At 38.1% G+C, this 22,224-nt stretch overlaps 1 protein-coding gene across 1 annotated transcript in view; it reads left to right on the top strand.

Moving 5' to 3' along the window:
* Positions 1 to 22,224, top strand: part of PPP2R2C (protein phosphatase 2, regulatory subunit B, gamma) — a gene marked incomplete at its 5' end in the record, with an annotated part of 64,518 nt that overhangs the window by 12,593 nt on the left and 29,701 nt on the right. The window contains 2 exons of the mRNA XM_010024785.1: positions 168 to 280; positions 2,436 to 2,613. Of these exons, the coding sequence (XP_010023087.1) occupies positions 168 to 280; positions 2,436 to 2,613 (291 nt within the window). The remainder of the gene's footprint in view (positions 1 to 167; positions 281 to 2,435; positions 2,614 to 22,224) is intronic.

Here is a 22,224-nt window from a genome sequence, read left to right as displayed (position 1 = left end):
TTTCTATTGGCAACATTTTCTGTATGTGCAAAATTAAGTGATCTGGTCTGCTTCAGCATGGGGCTTGTCTAAACCAAGGTGCAGAATCTGCTTTACAATATATTGTAAAGGTGAGTAACCACATTCAGAATTCCCATGCTGACAGTTGTTTTTCTTTTCTTTTAAAGATAAAACAATCAAGTTATGGAAAATTACTGAAAGAGATAAGAGACCAGAGGGGTACAACTTAAAAGATGAAGAAGGAAAACTTAAAGATCTTTCTACAGTAACATCACTGCAGGTAAGCTTCTATCTTTGCCCCAAATCCAGTTATTTCTGTACAAAGGTGATAGTCATGGGTGCTAACTCAGTAAAAGATTTAAATATATACCTAATGCTAAGCATATATAAGATTACTCTCATTGAAGTTTAAGCTGATTGATCTTGAATCTGTTACACATTTTTAGGTCACATACGCTTTATGATATAGAGACCAAAACAAATACATTTAGAGAGCTTATGTCAGTTTTATTCTTCCTGACAGTATTCTCTCAGCGTGACTTAATGTGCTTCCACACAAGATTCTTCAGCCTGGTGTGCTGGAAGCATTCTACCTGTAATTAATATTAAACAGTATTCTTGCCTCATTCAGAGCGAGAGAGTTAAAGACAGTACCCCAAATTGCAGTCACAGTAGTATAAAGGAATTTTCTCCTATTTGGGATTTGCATTAGTCTGTGCCCCAGGGAACATGTGGTTCTGCATTGCTGAACAGATCATAGAATCATAGAATGGTTTGGGTTGGAAAGGACCTTAAAGCTCATCTAGTTCCGACTCCCCTGCTATGGGCAGGGACACCTTCCACCAGACTGGGTTGCTCTGAACCCTGTCCAACCTGGCCTTGAACACTGCCAGGGATGGGCAGCCGCAGCTCCTCTGGGCACCCTGTGCCAGCGCCTCAGCACCCTCACAGGGGAGAATTTTTTTCCTAATGTCTGATCTAAATCTCCCGTCGTGCATTCTCAGCTGCGGTCATGGAACTCGTATAAGTGTGTGTAATCACACAGTTAGTTGGAAAAGACCTTTGAGGTCATTGAGTCCAGCTGTAAACCTAACACTGCCAGGTTCACCTCTGAACCATGTCCCTAAGTGCCACACCTTTTAAATGCCACCAGGGACGATTACTCCACCACTCTTCTGGGCAGCCTGATTGAATGCTTGACAACCGTTTTAGTGATTTTTCCTAATAGCCAACCTAAACCTCACCTGGCGCAACTTGAGACCATTCCCTCTTGTCCTGTTGCTTGTTACTTGGCAGAAGAGACCAACACCCACATGATAATGTAACAGCCTTTTTTATTCTCAGACTTTAATGGCTAAAATCACTCAGGTGTTTTTGGTGAAGAAATTACCTAAAGGTTAGAACTGAAAGGCTGCGGTGTAGAAGTGCTGGTATTTCTTTATTATTAAAAACAAACAACCAGATGCCATCTCCAATACTAACCAGTATTGTCTATTGTGAAAAAAAGCCTCCAAGGTGTAAAGATGACTACATTCATGGAATATTTATCTGCTCCGTATGATTAGGCAGACAAAGCAATTCCAGATTGCTTACAGTCTGAGAATTCAAAGGCTGAGGAACCGTTGCTTTGTTCCTTTAATGGCAAGCTAAACTCAAAGCTTTAACTTCTCTGTGTTCCTCTTTAAACTATCTTATGGCCTGATGTATGACAGGTTATTTCTGTTGCATGTTTAACAACATCGTATAGCCTCAGTCACGCACTACAGCCTTACAGTGTTTACTGCTTTACCAATAGGTAATAAATTGACAGTGTCTAGTTATTAAAGCATGATATTGCAGTGTGACAGAGAGAAATAATGAGGGTGCAATGATGAGTGATAGTCTGTGGTAATTTTTTTTTCCAGAAGTATGTGTTTATGTACAGTGTGTCAATTCACACGGCTTTGTAATTCAAGGCTTCATTTGTTACGCTTTGCTGAGATTATAACCTTTACACCACTTTTCTGAGAAAGAGACATCAAGTAGCAACAGAAATACTCTAAGTGATTTACAACTAACAGCAAACTCTTTAGCAGAAGCAAAATATTAAGACTTTACTGGTTGTCTGAGCCAGAGCCTCCCATCTGTGTGAGAGAGTAGCTTTTGCTGTGCAACTGGCCTGTTGTGTGCCAGTGCCTCCCTTCCCACAGTCCAGGCTTCCCACTGCTCTGCCTGGCTTTCCATGGCTGTCCTGTCTCTTTGCCTTTCTCCTTGGCAGGGATGGTCTTGCCCAGCAGTCTATCCATGGAGAAATTCAACATGCATACACTGTCAAGAAGTTTTTTAATGTCACAGTTTTTGAATGCTTGTTCTCCATTGAAACTCAAATCATCCTAGCAAAAAATTACTTAAAATCTCACTCACTTTCTGGTTTGTGTTTTGATTTTTTTTGGCAGGTGCCTGTATTGAAACCTATGGATTTGATGGTAGAAGTCACTCCTCGGAGAATCTTTGCTAATGGTCACACCTATCATGTCAACTCAATATCTGTCAACAGTGACTGTGAGACATACATGTCAGCGGATGATCTCAGGATTAACCTCTGGCATTTAGCAATCACAGATAGGAGCTTCAGTATCCTTTATTGTGGTTCCTTGCTCAGTATTGGTAGTATTAGTGGGACTTCAGAGATGTTTTTCTGCAGTTTTTACATTATACTTTTACTTATAAGAATCCATGTAGTATTTGTAATGGAAAGTGCTCAGGTACCATGAGAAAGCCAAGAGGTTGCAAAAATCAAGGAATTTTACGTGAAAAATAAGTCTTGGAGTTGATTAATGACAAGTAAGTAGGAAACTGATGGCTGCTGAATGGTAACTGTCCACCTGACTAGAAGACTCTATACTGTTATTTCCTGAAGATATTTCACACTAATCTACTCCACCTTGTTTTGCTGAAAGGTCAGTCCTTACCCTGACCCATACCCCTGTTCTCCATCATCCTGCTTCCCAGAATCCTAATGCCTGAGATGAGCACAGTTTGGGGGTAAGGCTCAGCTGCTTTGTGTGAGTTGCTGTGTCTATGATTAATACAGTTATTGCTGTATCAAGTACTGGCATCATCCTAAAAGCTCTGTTGTGGGATCATTCCAGTCATTGGTGAATCTGCCTCTTGCATTGTAACAGAGGGTGGCTTGGAGGAGGAGCAGAAGAAAATGTAGCCAAGAAAAGTGATTCTCTCTGTTTTGCAGAACATCAGGGGACCAGTAAGAAGAGAAATAGACTATGGGGACAGCTCAGAATGTGGTGTTCCTGTAGTGGTTACTTTTTAGGTATTTCAAAAGGAGTTAGAAGAATATTTTTCTGTAGATTTGTATGAGGAACTATTGGATGTCAAAATGAAGTTGTCCTACCAGGGGAAAAGGCCTAAAAGAAACCACCAGAGTGATGGGGTATTCTCCCTGTCTCTGGTGATTGTTTTTATTTATTCCTTCATAGGCTCTATCATCTGTGGAGCTTAACCCGTGCTTTGTTAGTGTCACAGGGAACATTTTGATTAAATCAAACAACTCTTAATGTCCTTAAACCACCTTTGCAAAGTCAAGTGTCAGTGCCTTTACTCTGGGGATCGTAGGGAATATCTCCCCAGTTTGGTTCCACATTCATATTCTTTTTCTGCCTTTCTACCTGTCTTGATAGGCAAGCTGAACGGCACCCTGTTTGATATGACTGTTTATAAAGGATGAATTTATATGGGTTCTTCAACTGTGTCTGCCTTTAATACCCAAGCAGCTGTACTTCCATTCTTTAGTAAGAGAACACAGAGTGGGAAAATTGTTTGCCAGCATGCCTGTTTGGAGCAGCAGCGTGGCTCCTGACAAGTGTCATCCTCACTGTAGCTTCACCTTCCAGTCTTGTCTCTGCCCTGGGCACTTTTATACATAGCTACTTGTCTTCTCCTCTACTGTGTATCCTGCTCCTTCTTCTGAAGCAGAGCAATGAGTCAGACCAAGCACAGCAATCTCTGTATGTCTGTGTGTGATTCCAGATCACATTCCAGAATACTTATGCAAGATAAGCGTTTGCTTTTGGCAATCCCTTTTATTGTGTTAGAAGTTGTTTTATAAACTGTGGATTGCCAGGAGAAATGTTTCTGACAAGTTTTAAAAAATCAAATAAATAGTTATTACTGTTCATGAGGACAACATGAGTTTTTATTGTCATTTGCCACACTAAGAGTTTACTGACAGAAATATCCCCAAATGAATTTTTTAAATCCCCAAACATGTGTAAATCCTTGAAAAGAAAAGGCTAACTATGGGAGCATTGGTACAATCAGTACAAAATAACGTGATGGCGCTAGTGTAAAACAATTCTTGGTGTTTAAGCAAGGGTTTTTATCTTCACATCCTCTATATATGTTGATCAGTTTATCCTTACGAAAGTCGAGATGCTGGTGGATAGAATAATTTGTCTACTATTTTGAGAATGAAAAAAATTGAGGGAGAAAAAGAAATTGCATATGAAAACTATAAATTTCATAGCCCTGATTAACAGCATTTCATTTGCCCTTTGTACGAAAACACTTGTATGCAGGCTTCAGAAGCACTTGGGCTCCAATGATGCTTCCAATTCTAGCAATATACTAGGAAAGAGCTGAAAACCACTTAGTCTTATGATCATAACTACTACCATATGTATGTCTTGATGGAGCAGCATGGATAGCAAACTTATTTGAGATTGAATAACTGTTTAGGCTGTTACTGCTTCTACTCCTGCATGTTTCGCTGTGACCCTGCATGGACCCTGCTTCAGGCATTAGCACACTCCAATCATTGAATATTTACTGGTACAGAGTGTCTTAGAGTTTCTGATTGAATCATTGATTTAACTCTTAAAACATGCATTTGATAGTAGCACACTCAATTTCTGAGTGTGAGTGATGATGAGGGGGAGATTAAAAGGGTATTTCTGAGTTTTAGGGTAGGATTATTTTCCTGTATCTGAGACAGTGGCTTTGGGATACTTACATGGATGGCTTTGGGATAACTGGATTTTTATCCTGGATTGGCATCAGATATTGCATTGACTTTTGTGTCTGGATACCATTATGTACCCATTATGTACTCAAGAGAGTAGAGTGTGTTAAGTAGGTGGTATCCACTTCTGTTTTAGACGATATAAGCTCTATCTGTACTCAGTTGTCCAAACCAGATCATCAGGCAGGTTACTTTTAATTAATTCTTTGATAAACAGAATAGGTGATAAACAGAGGTAGGTGTTCCAAGAGAAGGTGAAATGGTTCCATAATATTGCTCATATTGGGGAATTAACTGGGAGACCACAGTAACTGGAAGAAGGGGATGAGCAGTTAAACTTGCATCAGTCTTTCTAGAGCTATCTTTTTGTCCACATATAGCCCTGTAAGTCCTTGTAAAACTGCAGGGGCACGTTTTCCACTAGATTTCAACATGTGTCCCATAAGGAAACTGCATTTCTGTCCTGTGAAATACCCAGTTCAGTAAAATTCTCCTGGAAGTAGATGAGCTTCTGGTAAAGACATTGGGTGCGCTGATTGCAATTATGACACACTAAGATCAAAAATTTCTGCCAAGCAAACAGTTTAAATTATAAATGAATGTTGCTGGGCTTGGTGCCTTCTGCAACCTGAGGGGACAGGCAGGAAGAGGCTCAGGCAGTTCTAAAAATGCTTGCTTTACATCTTTTTGATAGATGCAATATGGAAATGAAGCATTTGCTGGTTTACATGCAAGGCTTGATTCCTTGAAATACATGTTTAAAACAATAAATATAAACCATTTTGGGTTGAAGTGGTGTTTGTTAATAAGGGATCTGGCAGTGATGTGTGTTTGCCTTTCTACTTTCCCTCAGAGGCAGCACTGCTACATATAATGAACTACAATCTGTTTACCCAAGAGGCTGGTTGTGACAATGACACAAACAACAAATACAGCCGTAGAGTGTCTGGACATTCAGCTCATATTTGAACATCTTCAGAAATTGCATGGGAAAGGCTGGAGAAAGAATGGCCTAGCAGTGGTACGTTAGGGTGTTTTTCAAGTAAAGTACTTTGTCTTGTAGAATTTGATTTGAGAACAGTTGGGTTATAACTATTATTTTAGCAGTTTTACAAATCACTGAGAATTGTTCATTTCTTTGAAAATAAGAAGACACAGTAATGCAGATCTTGCTTTCATTCTCTTTCTGTCTTCTTTTTGAAAGTATTTTAAATCAGCTCTGCAGAGTTTGACCAGATTATTTGCCTTAGGTAAAGCCTTAGGCAAATAAAATACAATTAGTGGTTTCCTGGTTTGCTTTTGTATTAGCATAAACAGTAACTGGGTAAAAAGCAGACAAGTGAGTTTTATGCTATGGCTGTGTGAATTTTCATGACGAATATGCAAGACTTCTCTACATTGCTTCCCACTTGCAAGCAGATTTGCTCAGTATCATTTGGGCAGGAGGCAGCAAGGGAGAGGAGGAGGTGAGAGAAAAGGAAGGGGGAAAGAAGGTCAGCTGGTAAATAATTGCGTATATGAGGCTTTTCTTTGCTAAAAGGTTTAATGTGTTTGGCTGTGTTACGGAGAATGAGAGTTGATGTCCTTAATTATGGAGTATATTCTTCACTGGAAAATAAGTGAGGTAAAGGTTACTGTATTTGTTAATGTTTGGTCTGAAATGCCTTAGCAGTGTTGCCCATAGCTTTAAGCCTTTAGATAAGTCATCTTGGGTGTAGTGAATGAGAAAACAGGACTGCTGGAAGCACACTGGTAAGATTTACTTCACATCAGCAGCAATCTTTGGACTATCTAGCTGTACTAAATATTCTTTATGAGAATGTATTTGGATTGCTCACAGAACTATGTAGCTCATAGCACTTGAACTCCCCTCATTTCCTGGTAGCACACTATTTCACTCCGGAGGCTGTCATGGCATTGCTATGGAAACAACATCACCGTTTCCAGCATGTGCTCATCTTGAGACTCATCTTGACTAAAATACTCATTTCTCAGTCAGATCAATATAGTCCAGGGTTATCCTGTTTTAATAAAAATTTCTTTCTTCCATGTCCCATAAGGGTTAAGCTAATTAGCAAATCACCATAGGGCCTTCTTCCAGGCTAATGTATTCCAGTATTTGTAGCATATCATGGATAGTCAGATCGTTAGGCTATATATCTTGGGGAAATTACTAGTTAAGAAGTAAACAACAAAAAAGAAAAGAAATAGAAAACCAAAAAAACCCTCATGGTGCATTGATGGAGACCAGGTCAGTGGCAGCCCACTGTGCACCTGAATACAGTGCACATATAGGGCATATGCTCTGGGAGCAGCCCGCAGGCTACGGATGATAGATAGCCTTCCGAAATTCCTGTTACCTGCCACAGTGCTAAGCATTTGAATGCTAAACTGAAAGCAGATCTGCAGTATTCTCTTGGCATTTGCAGAGCTGTAAGCTGGCAAGTTTATTCCCTTGAGTGAGATAAGGTTATTTCTATAAAAAAATTCCTCAGCCAGGATGACTGTGCACAAGCTGTGTGTGTGCATAGGGATGCATTTTCTGTGCTCTCGACAGAATGCCTTTACTGTGTGAGAACCTGCTGCCACCCCCTCCTGCAGCACTGTTTTCCTTAAGCATACACTTCTGTTTGGGGAGATGGCAGACATTATTTCTCTTGAGAACTGTGTAATGCATTTTAGCAGTTCCTGTTCTATCCAGAAAGATACTGCCAACCTGTATCATGGATTTAAAACATATATTATACCATGGAGTTATATCCTATCTGAGTTGCTACTAGCAATATTTGAGTAGCTTTTCCCTCAAATTTGTGTTCTTACTTTGTTCTTTGCTTCCCAGAATCACTCCTTCTCTCACAGGTCCTCTGTCTCTCTCTCCTTTAAAAGATAATGAAGAGGTCTGCAAAGCTAAAACCAGGTCTTTAAGTTAGGAGGATTGCAGAGGTACTATATACCCTGTTTTTGTGGTTTGATGAGCCCTTTTAAAATGTAAATACTGAGAAATGGTTGCTTTGCTTTTCTAATTAAAACACTCCTACATCCTTCTGAGGGAAGAAAGCTATTTTGGCACCCAGCTCATTTCTAAGTACTGTCAAGTGGAGACTTTCTGTGCATTTTGATAAACGTTGTACTCTAGTTTGAGGTGAACCGCTAGAACTGCTGAGTAAGGGTTCCAGTGCCCTATCTTCCAGAGCCATGGGGAAGAACCATATGTAGAGGAAAAAGGATAAAACATAAAAAAAAGAAGAAATTCTATTACATGAAACTTGTGAATATGTGAAGTTCACACCAAGTATCAATACTTAACTGCTAGGTTCTTTGCTGCCTTGCCATTTCTCATCTGCTAATAATTACATTGTCATGATAATCTTTCCTCCTCTGTATTACTGAAGTACTTGACATACTCTAGCACAAATACTTTGCAATAAAAATATTTTAAAACGATTATAATAGCATGTTGGGAATAGTCAATCCAAGCCCCTCTTTATACTCAATTAAACAAAGACTGTTAGAGCCAAATAGGTTTGCTAGTATTTCAACCAGGAATTGGAATGTTGCATAGTGAGATCCCACTTGCCATTACTTCTATTGATATTCTAATTCTCTGTGAAATAAAGTGGCAACCTTTTCAGGAGAGAGAAATCCTGTAAAAAAGGTAACAGAGATGAAGAAATGCTAGAAGCTGGTTTCATTTTGGAAAAATACGAGTCAGTATATCTTTGCTCCGTAGAGATCTGTTAACTGTCAGAATGCAATGGGGTGGAATTTCACTGAGCACCAGCAGAGTTATTCTGCTAGGGATCACTTGCTTTAATGGACAGAGAAAAATAATTTAGTGTTTTTAAAAAAATAGAAGACAATGCTGATCTTGCAAAAGGTAATCAAAACTGTTGTCCACTGCAATGAATCTTTACGTTGCTAATGCTTAGCACTTAGTAATTTGATGATGAATTTAGGGAAATTAGGGGTGTAGCACCTAAGCCTGCATATCTTTCCTCAAAAAATTCTCTTTAAGTCACTCTTAAGTGAAGTGAAGCAATGGAAAAGTTTATTTGAAAAAGGACTATACTAGATGGAAATTCACAGTTATCCATTTAGCAGTGATTGATGATTAATTTCAGGTTGTTTTTAAGTGATCTGATTTTCAAACCTCTGCAAAGTGGCAATTTCCATTGACTTTGCCTATTAACTTTTGGGTTTGAGATATTTCACCTTAAGAGTATTTATGCATTAAAAATAAATTATTTTGAAATCACCTATGCAAATATAGATACCAGATCACCCAGTAACTTGATGATCATTTACAGTGGTGTAGTTCAGTATTTAGTTTTGCTAAAATGTAATTAATAGATTGGCAGCAGGTACTGACTGTAGTTAGTATTCCTAATGCTCAATATTTCTGTGTCCACAAAGCACCATACGTCTGAGTGGGAACAGATCATAGGTCATATACTGAGGCTCAGGATAGGAAAAAGCTCCAGTATAAAGCTTGTAAGGTGCTGCTGATGGCACTGTGGGAACATGCTGTCCTGTGTATGTATGGTGGTGTTTAAGGGTACTTCAGAAAGTTCTTGAAACTGTGGAAAAATAGTCCCTCATTTCTGGAGAGATTCTTCGCATTAAGTAGTAAAAGCAATTCATTGTCCTTTTCAGGTGCCCCAGAAAACGAGAAGATGAAGTGCTGTTCTATAGGGAGGCTTGGGATGTCTAGTGATTCGTAGCTGACTAATTTTCACACTTTTTCCATTCTGGCTTAAAACTGAACAAATACATCAATTTTATAAATGTTTGCCTGAGTTGGGCTCTTCCATACAGTATTTTGGGGCTTTTTCAATTAGTACTATGGACTTGGAAAAGCAAGTATGACTATACTGTTTGATCTGACTACAGTAGTTACTGAAGAGGAAACAAGGATGTTTTGCTACTATCACAGTGAAGTACATATATATTATTTCTTGTCTGAAGTGCTGACCCACCAATTTCTGCTATTCTCCTTTTTTTTTTGATGGGCTTACTCAGAAATAAATCCTTGATTGAATGAAAGTGAAAAACACTTTGTGTTTTCTTCAGTTATGAGAAGACTTCCTCGTTGTGCTGAGAAGTTCACAAATAATGGTATCTAAAATAAACCCCGCTGGGAATCAAGACACAGATTTGTAGTCTGATGGGTTTAGAATAGCTTGAATTTCCAAATATCAGGTTAAGGCATCATCCTAAGAGATCCAAGAGCTAGGAAGGTGACTGAATCTTGGTTAGCTAATGCAAGACTTAAAATACTGATTAAGTTTACTTTTGTAGACAAATAAGGTAGAGTGAAATCTATTTTGGCCTCTTATATTCTTTTTCATGTATCAATTTGTATTTACTTTATAAGATTAAGCCTCAAACTGTGGTTTTAACAAAGACCAGTAGCCGCTTTACGTTAAAATATTCACTGCATGCACATCTTACCCTATGTGTACAAGAAAGCGATGCAGATTTCCAATGCCAAAATTATGTATGTACTGTAAAAGAATATTTTAATATACATTAAGCTGGAGAAAGACAGATCTTAAAAGAATAAAACCCAATCTTCATTCTTATGGAGCTGTTAAGCAGTGTTCTTAGATATCAATGATCAAATAAAGCCTGATTTTTCTTTAAACTGTTGTAGATTCGGCAGGGGTCCACCCTAATTGGAGATGTAATACTAGATAAATAATAATTAAGAGGGATATAAAAGGAGGAAAGAATTCTCTTAGTGCTAGACTGGGGACCACACTGGCTCTGTGGGTGTGTAATTAAACAATGCATCAGGCACCTGTTCTTTGTAACCACTGTGGTTAAACGTGGCATAAAGAATTTTAAGCTTTAAACAAAATAACTCATGTGGCCACCAGAATAAGGATTTTGGAAATGTGGTAGCTGAAAAGATCCTTGATGCGTCTTTATGCTGCCTGTTAGGGAGACTGCAGTAGGGATTCTTTTATTCAAATCACACAAGAGATGTTTTTAATGTCAATTGAAGAATAAAATTAGTAAATAGGTAAGTATGTGTAACCGTAAGCTGTCATCTCTGGACTGTATAGGATCCCAATAGTACATGGATCCTTTCATGAACTCTCAACAGTCTTGTTTGTAAGATAAGTTCCGTGTGTCCCTAGTCCAGAGTGCCAAGAGAGAACTGCATTTCTAGGATCACTTGAGTGACTATGTCTTGTAGAAACTAATATAGATACAGCTTCTACAAGAGGAATTGAGTTGGTGATTCTGCTTCTGTTGAGATAAAACCAGTTTGGACACAACAATATTTCTGATGTGGTCACCATCTATTGTAGAATATCGTAATTGAGTAAAGTTTTTTCAGAGCAGGAACAGTTTTGTGTTTATATGTTGTCTTGTGCAAATTGCAGTCTATATAACTAACTGCTGTAATTCAAATAATAGATAATAATTATAGCAGTAAGGCTGTGTGAGTAGGGACTATAAGAACCTTAACAGTGATTTGTTTTCAAGAAATACAGAGAAATCTCAGCATCTTTTAAGGAGACTAAGTCCAGATTTAGGGACCTCTGAAAACTATGAATAAATTTGCAAAAGTGGGTCTTTTCGAGACTTTGGTTTGTTTTTGTTGCTTGCCAGAGGATACTTTATGATTCTTGTCAGAAACAATTGCTTTTTAACTATTCTTATCACCTTAAATTGACTCAAATCTTGGGAGTTTGACTATCAGCCAGTCAGAGAGAACTGGATAACGGAGCACATCAGATAGCCAAAGGAGCAATAGCAGAGCTAGTTAAACAGTATTGTAGCATTGAATCACTGTCTGAGACCCTCCTGCTCAAATGTACATTGCAGCAAAAGCAAACAATACATAGTTGAAGTGTCAGGTATCTTCAGGGCATGGGATAGCGCTATGGGATGGCTAGATAGGGAAATACTCCCTATCTAGCCATCCTCCAAAAATAAATAAATTGGAAGAGTTGAGCCTGACTGTGAAAAACTAATTACAGCCGAGGCCTTTGCATTCTTGGCAAAGACCAGTCTCTTCCTTTTTCTTGAGTTGCTTTTAAAGAAGTTAAATTAAGGTGATTTGAGTGTAGCTATAGCCTTGGGGTAATTACTGCATTGCAGATTTATTGTTTAATAAAAATATGAATTTGTTAATCAGAATGCATAATTTTCTTACTTATCACTCCTGTCCATACACAACTGGAATGAATAAGTATGTGATTACGTTATCCTTTTAATGGATTTCTTTATCTAACCCTCTGTCTCCTGTAATACATTTGTCCCCGAATAGAGACCCATACCTATTATTTTGTTGCTGCAGAGGTAAGGAAAAAACATAGCTAGAGTCATTAAAATACTCTTGGTTTTGAAAACTGTATAGTGTATTGCAAAAAGGAAAAGGAAAATTAGCTGAAGTTGCAGCGAATGATAAAGAATAGTGTGAAATCCTGAGCCTGTAAAAGCCATTTCAGAACTGTTTAACAGTAGATTAAAGGACACAACTGGGATTTCACTGTATTCATGTTTGTCGAGTGATCTAGGCAGTGCAACTATAGAAGATGCTTAGAATTTTACAATAGGCCCAAAGATGTCTTTTCACAGATCTCCACAGAGCCAGTTGCTTTCCAATTTAATTGGAACTGTAGCAAACAAGTTTCTATTTTGTACCAGGCATGCCCTTTAAAATGTCATTATCTCAAGCTTTCCCAAGTTTATTGCTATCAAAGAGAGAAAGAGCACTTAGTACAGCTGAAATGAATGTTAGTGTCACCAAGCAGATTTCCTTTTTCACCCTACTGGTTTATTCCATTAGAATTTTCAGGTTTTATCCAGAATCTTAGGTCCTTGGCAAAGAGGGACTTGGGAACTATAGCAAGCAATATTAAATTACAGATAAAGGGTCACATCACAAAGCTGATAGTCAGCTAAGTAGCTCTCGTATTTTAGTGTAATGTGTCTGCAGTCAGTGAAGTTATTTCTGTGGAAATGGGCAACAGGATTCAGGATTTATTGTCTTACTAATTTTATTTCTTCAGTCTATGAGTTTTATTTGGTATGGTGTCAGTGTGGCGGCTTTTAAACTGCTCACTTCTGTTTCCCTCTGGATTAATTTCTCATTGAAGCATTTTAAAAATGAACTATTCTCAGTTGTCGCAGGTGCAGGTGGTGTATCCAACTTGAAAAACACATATTATGAATTTATTGAAAGTTAGACAAAAAAGCCATTTACACAATTCTAGGTACAATTATATGAAAAGATAATGTATAAATAATTTAATCAGCTCTGCCAGAGGGGACAATTCTCTTAAATGAGTCTAATTATTCTTGTTCCCATGTGAGTTTGGTCTTGAAATTAACCTTGCAAAGCACAATCTTTTGCAGAGTATTAACATAAAGGGTAAGAAAATATAACTTGCTTTCCTCATTAACTAAAATCTTTTTGCTTAAAGAGTATTCCATATGAGAATGGAGATGTCATAAAAACACTCACATGGTCGTCTCAGGTATTGTATAACTTGTGATCTGTACCTCTGTGTTCTGATTGAGACTTTAAAACCTGAGATCGTGGAGGCTTTTCGGACTATTGAAGTAGCCAGGGTACTTCTTACTGCAGACATTTCTCTCTTTTCTGTTATAATACACACTGATAAGGACTGCGCTTCAGTAGTGCCATTCCATGTCAAATTGCAATAGCTAAGGAAGGTCACTTTTAGGGCCTTCAGAGTAAAAATGCTCTGTAAAAAAGGGCGATATTAACTTGTCCGGAACCAATGTTCTAAAAGGACATCAAACAAATAGGGTAAAAGCTGTGAATATTGCACCCCTTTGCCTTGCAGAATCATCTTGGTGTTTCAGATTCCTGGAATCTGTATTTCTCTGCAGTGCCTTGAGACCAAGCTAATGGGCATTTTTGTGAATCCTCTCACATTCATTAAGCAACTAGATAATAAGTTCTGCCAAAAGGTTTTAATCAGGTGTCATATAACTTAATACAGATGATTTGGAAAACTTTCACTTTGGAGTTTCTCATGAAAACTGAATCTGTTCCTCATTTTCATTTTCATGTTGCTCATATTCAGGGATTTCTTGGCAGTGCAAAGTTGCAGTCAGAAATGTGAGTATAAATTCTGAATGTAAGCCTTTATTAGTATTTTTCAAGTAGCTATTTTTCAGAAGTATCTGGCTATTTTTGAATATAGTTTTATCTGACTGTTTTCGTAACAAACATGCAGGGAGGGGAGAGTGTTACGTTTTAGAAGACGCTTCTAGCCAGCTAATTTTTGCAAAAAATGAGTCCTGTGTGACTTGAATTGTAACTTGAGTTAAAATATGGAATTATTCTACTCAGCTGCGGTACAAATACTGCCGTATTGGGGTTTTGTGGAAGGTATCTGGAAGATTAAATTGCATCAGGAAAGAAAAATCCCCACCAAAATGCTCTAAAGAGTCTATACCCTCCAGCTAGAAGTCCTGTGTCTGCCTTTTAATAGGCAGATCTTCCCAGCTGCATGGGATTTTAATAATGAGCAAGAAGAAAATCCTTGATTTGCACCTGTTAGTGCAAATGTTATTCATTAAAAAAATTATCTCTTCTTTGTGGGAAACAGTCCCTGGCTACTTTTAAGGTAGAATTTAGCAAGTTATATATGTTGTGTTTGTCTGTCCTACCAGGGACTGGATTCAGCAAACCAAGTAGATTCTTCTTAGTTCTCTTTTAAACATGTCACTGATTTCAGGGAAGCAGGTTTGTGAATGATGACATGATATTGCTTTAGTTTATAATGTATTCTTGCATTATGATGTTGAAGTTGCACTCTTCCTGTGGAACCCTTGCTAGTATGTGATACGTGGTGCCACGTACCATACTACGTAGAATAGTACTGCCTAAAAGAAGCTGAGCTAGGTGAATTAATAAGTCTCTTCTATTAATAATTTAGATGTACCTGAAGCCCTTCTGGTATTTGTGTTCCAAATGTAACATTAAGCATCCCACAGCAGTTTGAGACAAACCATGATTAATTAATATGCAAATATATCAACTAAACATGACTTTGCAGCCTTTCAATGATTGAGCATTGTACAAAAAAAAGTGCAGATGTGCTTTTAGAAATTCAGGTCTTCCTCTGTTGACTCACCCACATAATTTTGCTCTCAGCTGTGTATATGCAGATAATGATTTCTTTGCTCTTCAAAATTTGTATGTGCATATGGTTGTCACTAAAGCAGGCATGTGGCTGGGTCTACAGATGAAATGCAGGCATTCTGTTCTAAAAAAACAAGCCCAAAATTCTGTTCTTAAATAAATTACAATTTTCCAGGATCTACTTCTAAATTCATTATTCTGTAAGTAAATTGACAGTTGCAATGTATATGAACAGGCCTACCAATGAGAAAGCTTGGACATAACTTGCTCCATTTTAAATATGCTTCCTAGCAGTGCTGTTCTCCAGTTCTTTGCTTTCAACACTTGTTCAAACGTTGCAGCTACTCCATAGGCAGTTTCTCTTATGTGTTAGGTTTGTTTATCTCAACTTGCATATGGCAAAGTCTCTGATATTTACTGAATGTATGGCAGTAAAAGTAATTTCCTAAAATTTGGCTAAGTACATTTAAAATAGGTTGATTCTCTTTTCAAGTAATATTTGCGTAATGGGGAGCTGGGGCTTTCTTGCTGCTTTTTGTTTTTATTCTACTGAGATAATAGGAATGTGAAGTAATCCTGATGTTACAAAGATCAGAATGAGATCTCTTAAATTCACAACGAGTCTTTAGACTGGTCTGCATTCTAGGGAAAACCTCCGGAATATAAATGTAATAATAACAAGAGAACCTCTCAAAGCCAACTAAAGTGAAAAACAGAGTGAATACTCACATACTGGAGTACTGTGAGTAAGGAAGGGAAAGATCGTTACGTCAAAATCCAGAACTATTGCTCTTGCTGGCCCTTAAACTTAGCTTTGCCAAGTCTTTACTATTTCATTCCTCAGTTTCATTATCTGTAAAACATTGACACTGATTCTGACTCTCCTTTGCTTTGAACTTAATGAATGGAAAATGTTTCCTAATACTACTTTTAATTTATTGCTAAGTATCTTCAATTCTGAGTGAAAACTTGAGATAGAAAGTACAGGAGTTGCAGCTTTGATTCAGAAGTTTAGTATCTAAGTTGTGTCCCTTGCTTCCTGTTCAGCCTTAAACAAACCTTGTTAGTCCCTTACTGCTGAGGGACTCTGGTTCCTATCAGTTGCCAGTTAAACCAGTGATACCTTGGTTCCTAAACACAAGGGTCTGAATGTTCATCTCTGTGCTTCTCGTGTTTTGTAAGTTTTGTGGTGTTAGAATGCAGAAACAGAGAGCTAAGTTAGGCATGAGTCTGGCTGAAGCTTTAGATGTTAGACTGTGAGGAAGCACAGGCCATCTTGTGCTGACACTGCTACACTGTGCAGAATTGTGAGGCCGTTGTGGAAGAAGCACAACTCCAGCATGCAGACCTCCTTGTTATCTACACTGTATAAATCTGTATTACCAGTAAGACGGGAGGATGTACAAAGTATATCATTCTATCTCTGGGTAAGCTAGAGCTCAATAGTAGCTTAGTTTTTATACCTCTTGTTTACCTAAAAAGGCCAAATTCTCTTTTGTAGCTAGTTCTAGCTGAATAGCTAGAAAGCTTATTGCTGCTGCAGCCTCTTAAGCTATTGTCCATGTCTTTCTTCTTCCGCTAACATCTCTTTTTCATCTAACTTAGGCTGTAATCCTTGAGTTAAGAAACCACAGAGGTCCACAGAACTGTGTTTGTGTTACTTAATCTCCTTGTATGCATTTGGTTCTTGTTTTTTGTATTACAAGCATTTACTTTATGTTTGCACAGCACCTAACGTAATTGTCTGTTAATTGGCCTTCCACACAGAGCTAACCGGCCCCATAGCAGTTTTTACTTTTTCTGTACCTCATAATCCTGATAGGAGGAAAGATACAGAAAAAAAGCTATCAGAAGCCTTTGCACTATCATAATGGCACCATCTAAACACCTTTGATGGAGATGTTTTATTGCCAATCAAAATCAAGTCATTTGAATTGATATTTTTAGCAAGTCACCACCAGGGTTAGACTGTCACCAGAGTTCCCAACTCCAGTTTGATGGCTGGAGAATTATTATTATAAAGACCATGGAATTAAAAATGGAATTGGGCTGACATTATACTATTAAGTAATTTTCAGGTGTGGATCAATACCTTACATGAAGATATAGTAGTTCCAAGGCAGCTTCAAGGAGCATGCACTTTACAGCAGTTTCTGTTTTTGTGGCTCAGAAAAGTCAAATGCTACAGGCAATGTAATTGCAACTCTCTGGGCTTTTAATGAAACTCATGCAGTAATGCTTTTAGTGGAGCAGTGGGCGAATGCTGTTTGATAAAAAGCATTGACACTGTGGCTATTAGGAGTACTTAGAATATAAATACTGGGTCATCTGTCTGCCTAAGGTAAAATGCTGGGATTTGATGAAAAGGCCAAATCTATTAACCTATTGACAATCCATTCCAGAAACCTTTGATTCTTGGACAACAGCTCTGAAAGACAAAGATTCAGAAGCTTGACCGTATCCAATGTTGTCTTTACTGTCATGACATGCCTATTGTAGAATTGTTGTTCATCAGTGGAAACATCCAGTGTATCTTTAAGAAATGAGAAGGGAGTTAAGTTGGTGGTTATTTAAAGGTTAAGGCTTGCTTCTTTCGTTCATACTAAGATTGATGTAATCACAACATGATGTTTTCAAGCATGCTGATTCTGCCTGTGCTCCCTGATGTACACAACATGGAAGAAAACTGAAGCCATTTGGAATTAATTCCCTCAGCTGGTGAATGGTATAGGAGTGATATAAACCCCATGTAGATGATATAGGAATGATATAACCACCATGTAGGAAGTATAAAATGGGTAGAGCTTGATTTGCAACCATCAGAGTTCCTTCCTTGTAATGAAAATAGTGTGCACTAAATGACTAACAGAGGAGACGACTCAGAGAAATGCTTATATTAAAAGTATAGACCCTCAGCAAGACCACAGTAATCAATTACCCTAAAGTGAAGCCCTGGCAGCTTCTATGAATTGCTATTGATTTCAACTACCAGTCAGTGTATCTTTCTAGAACTAGGCTAGAATGTAGCTGTGAGATGCAGGCAAAATTAGGAGCTGGAGCAAACCTCTGTGGAAAACACAGGCAACCACCAGGTTTGGAGAATATGAGTTATGCTGAAATTTATTTTTTTGAAAGTGCTTAAGAATTGCAAAAACCCAAGTCCCACACAGGGGTAAAAATGAAGTGTGACATCAGTGTCTATTGAAATAAGAAAGATGAGAAGGTTTTTTTGTGAAGTTTCTATGGAAAATTATGTCTGGTTTCTAAAGAAAGCCTCTCTCCTCCAGTGCAGTTGAATAAAGGGAGGGCAATTTTTTTTCTGTACTCTTCATCTGACTAGAAAAATTATTTTCTTCTTGCAGTGGACCCATATATAAAAATGTTTCAAAAATAATGCTATTAAGATGCAGTGCTTTATATGCTGTAGCTCGTGAGTTGCAAGTTTGTTTTCTACAAAGTTCACTTTCTTGTAGAATTCCTTGATGGTTTCAGAAAGACGAAGCAGCTATTTCCTTATGCATACTGTTTGCTTCAAAGGGATTTTAATCTGTTTTGAGGAGACTGCTATGTTTCTATTATCATAGAAGGAAACTTATTCTGGAATTCAGGAACCGTATGTGTTTTCCACATTCTTATTATAAACATTTTGGCATGAGCATAAAGCAGGCATGTTCATTTCTATTCTGGCTGATCAAGAGGAGAAGTCTGATTAATGCGAATTTTGGATCAAGGTGAGGGTCATCTTTGTAACCTGCACTAAAAGGGACTTTATGGAGTGACTTCTCCCAGAAGGGGATGTTTTTGTTAGATCAGTGGCCCAGAGGCAGTGGAACAAATCTTCCTCCTGTCATCCTCATTTTACTATCAGCTGCACAACAGCAGCACAAAATACTGTGTTAGAACTAAACACACCACATAGCTGAATCGCGTACTCAGATCTCATCCCTCACACTGCGTCTAATTACAGGTTGTTAATCATGCCTTTCCTTATGCTCTTCCATCGTTCCTCTCCCACTGTTTTGCTTCCCACCCTCCCCTCCCTGAGATCTCTCCCTAAAGCCTCCTTTTTCCTCTTGGTCAGATCCTGTCCTGCCTGCTCACTCGTCTACATTAGATCTGTTCTTGAATAATTTTGGGAAAGCAACACAGGTACTTGTAGCCAAACTAAGGGTTACATTGCCTTAGGGTATATTTCTTGCCTTTCCCAGGTTTAACTCCAGTTCGTACTAACCCAATTTCAAGAACATCATCTATCACCATTGTGGTCTCCAAGCATATTAGGCCTTTCATTTCCATTTTGCTGTGGAGAGCATCTGGAGTATCTGTAGGCCTCTTAATAGCTTTATCTCATTTCACTAAGCCCAGCAATAGAGGGGAGATCTGGTATTAAGATGGCAGACAGCTCAGTTAGGAGGGACAGACCTGTTCTGTTTTTTGCAAGCAAGAAGATATTTTCTGTTCCTTGTTTTAATGTTAATGAATTAAAAGACTGCCAGTGCATTCCAGCCCATCTCTGGCAAGGCACCAGTTCAGCCTTCCCATAGAGCAAGTATCTACCAGGGATCGAAATGCCTTGTTCTTGGCAAGCATGTGTGGGAGTCAAAGGAGTGTGGAGATTTTTTCATTTTCTTAGGGGAAATTCCTACCCTGTTCAGGCACAGGAACACCACCTTTTCAAGGACAACAGGATTATATCCTAGTGCACTGCTAGTGGTGAGCTCTTTGGTCTTTTTTAGATAGCTTTGGTCCTAGCTGTTCTGTCCACACTCTGACAATGAGCCGCATTACACATGGTACAACTGAAGGCAGATGTGACTGCTATTTCAGATGCAAGTGAGCTGGGGGAGAGGGACTGTGCCCCACTCAAGACATCCCTCCATGAGATACGATTACAAGGGAAGAGGATAGTGTAGGAGATGAACCTACAGATTTGTGCCATTAGAATACTTTTCCCTTTAGCAACGGAATTTTCATTTGATCAGTTTCTGCCAGATTCTCTCTTCTTTGAGCTCTTCAAGTTCACCAAAGGGCTTGTTTCTGAACTGTCTTGTCCAATTCTTTTAAATATTTTCATACCGTGCAATGTTACGCTTAAAAGGAAGAAAAAGAAACAAAGGGAAGATGGAAAAATAGAAATGCAAAATGTCTCATGGGAGATGCTTGCCCTTACCATGTCATGCTAGTTTAAATACAGTTCCCACACATCACATGTCAAGCTGTACTTGATTGTTTTCAAATAGATGGCAAAAATCATGAGAAGAGGAAAATGTTCCTTTGTGTGACACGCTCTTCTTTTGATACATTGGGTTCTGTAGCTGTCAAAGCAAAGGCTGTTTTTCCATCTAGCATTACAAATGCATTTGTGGTAAGTCTCTTCGGCAACTCTCTATTCCCTTGATTGTTTACTTCACTACAAATGTTATTGTTTTAATTTTTCTAAATCTAACGAAACGATGAATTGCCAGTGGTGCATTTTCCCTGTGATCCTCAGTAGGCAATGAGGTTCTTTCTCAGTGGAGATTTAGATCACATCTGGAACTGCAGTCTGTTTCAAGTAGTTTCTGCTTTTCTGGCAGGAGAATGGAATACTTAATTTCATTATTTAGCATAGGGTTATTCATTTCATGCGATGAAGGGAAATTCATCAATATTGTCTTCAGCATCCAGAAAAATGGTACTTACCATGACTGTTCCACATACTCTATTTATATTTTATATCTTTCTCATCACTCAGCAATCATTCATCTCTGCTGAGAGGTGAAATTCTTGTATTGAGTTACTATAATTTCTCTGAACTCCTGAAAGCAATTCAATCACTGAAGGAAATTGCTTTTACTTAAAGTAGAACTGTCTCAAGACAGTTTCACCAAATGCAAATAACTGGATAAAGGTGGTATTTTCCTGTTGATTTTCAAGAGTATTTAGTGATGCTTTATAAAAGGGGTAAATCAATGTTGCTACATCTTAACATTCACTGCACTAATATTATTCATGATGGATTCTTGGAGATGGATGCAAATGTGATAGTGCAAATAAGAGGGAATGCAGTTGGAATGCAACATTAATATATTCCCAGTTGTTATTAAATGTCACAAGATATTAATAGTTTTGCTGATATTTTCCTTTTTAAACCACTTGGTATATGCAAAAAAATAAAATCAGTGTGATGTATTTGTCTATGCAAATTCATCAAGATAATTATCTCTGAATCTTCTGTATTAGGTTTAATTATCAATGTAGTGTCCCAGATCTGCATTTTGGGGGAAGATCAAAGTATAGAATGACAGACTGTACCCTGTTCCCTCAGAAATCAATCAAAGATCTTCCATTTGAGAAGTGGGCACAGTGGGAACAGAAACAGGCTTAGTACCATGATACATGATTTCTCTTGCCATCAGTAAAACAGATTTTCTCATTTATCTTATCCTCTGAGATGTTTAAATTTTGAATGTCAGATGATTTAAATTTTGTGTTTGGGGAATCCAGGCGCTGAGATGATTTGTGTTTAGGGCACTGAACAGGGACTCAGTAGATCTGGGTTTGTTCTGTCATGCATTTCCCATGTGATCTTATGCAAATCCTTTACTGCCTTTCGCACAGCCTCATCAGTAAAATAGGATAATGTTACTCTTCTCCTTGTTCGAAGGATTTGTTAACATTTGGATGGCTTATCTACAGTGCATTGCTGAAGGCCGTATGAAAATCTACAATCTTATTTAAATGTACTTCTTCACATATATATCCTTCTTTCACTTCATGTTTCTGCATCTACTGCTTTCTTACAGCCCTTTTCATTCTTTTCTTTATAAGAAATCTTCCACAGGCTGGCCTTCTCCTCTAAATATATACTAAATGGGTTCTGGTTTTTAAGCTCACCAAGGCAGGTGATATGTATGAGTGGATATGTAAGCATTGGACAGGCATTATGTGTGCTGCACTTGATGTAGATAATCTTTGGTCATCCAACTGACAGGTTTGTGCTTAGGAAACTATATTTTTGATGTATTTTTTTCCCGGGTGTTTTCACTTAAATGAGTCAGGTGTACAATTCTCAGTCACAGAAATTCAGACT

The sequence above is a fragment of the Nestor notabilis genome, unplaced genomic scaffold (genome assembly GCF_000696875.1).
Source record: "Nestor notabilis isolate BGI_N333 unplaced genomic scaffold, ASM69687v1 scaffold6122, whole genome shotgun sequence".
Classification (NCBI taxonomy): Eukaryota; Metazoa; Chordata; class Aves; order Psittaciformes; family Psittacidae; genus Nestor; species Nestor notabilis.
The sequence above is the reverse complement of the archived record's forward strand: the minus strand, read 5'-3'. Positions and strand labels throughout refer to the sequence as shown.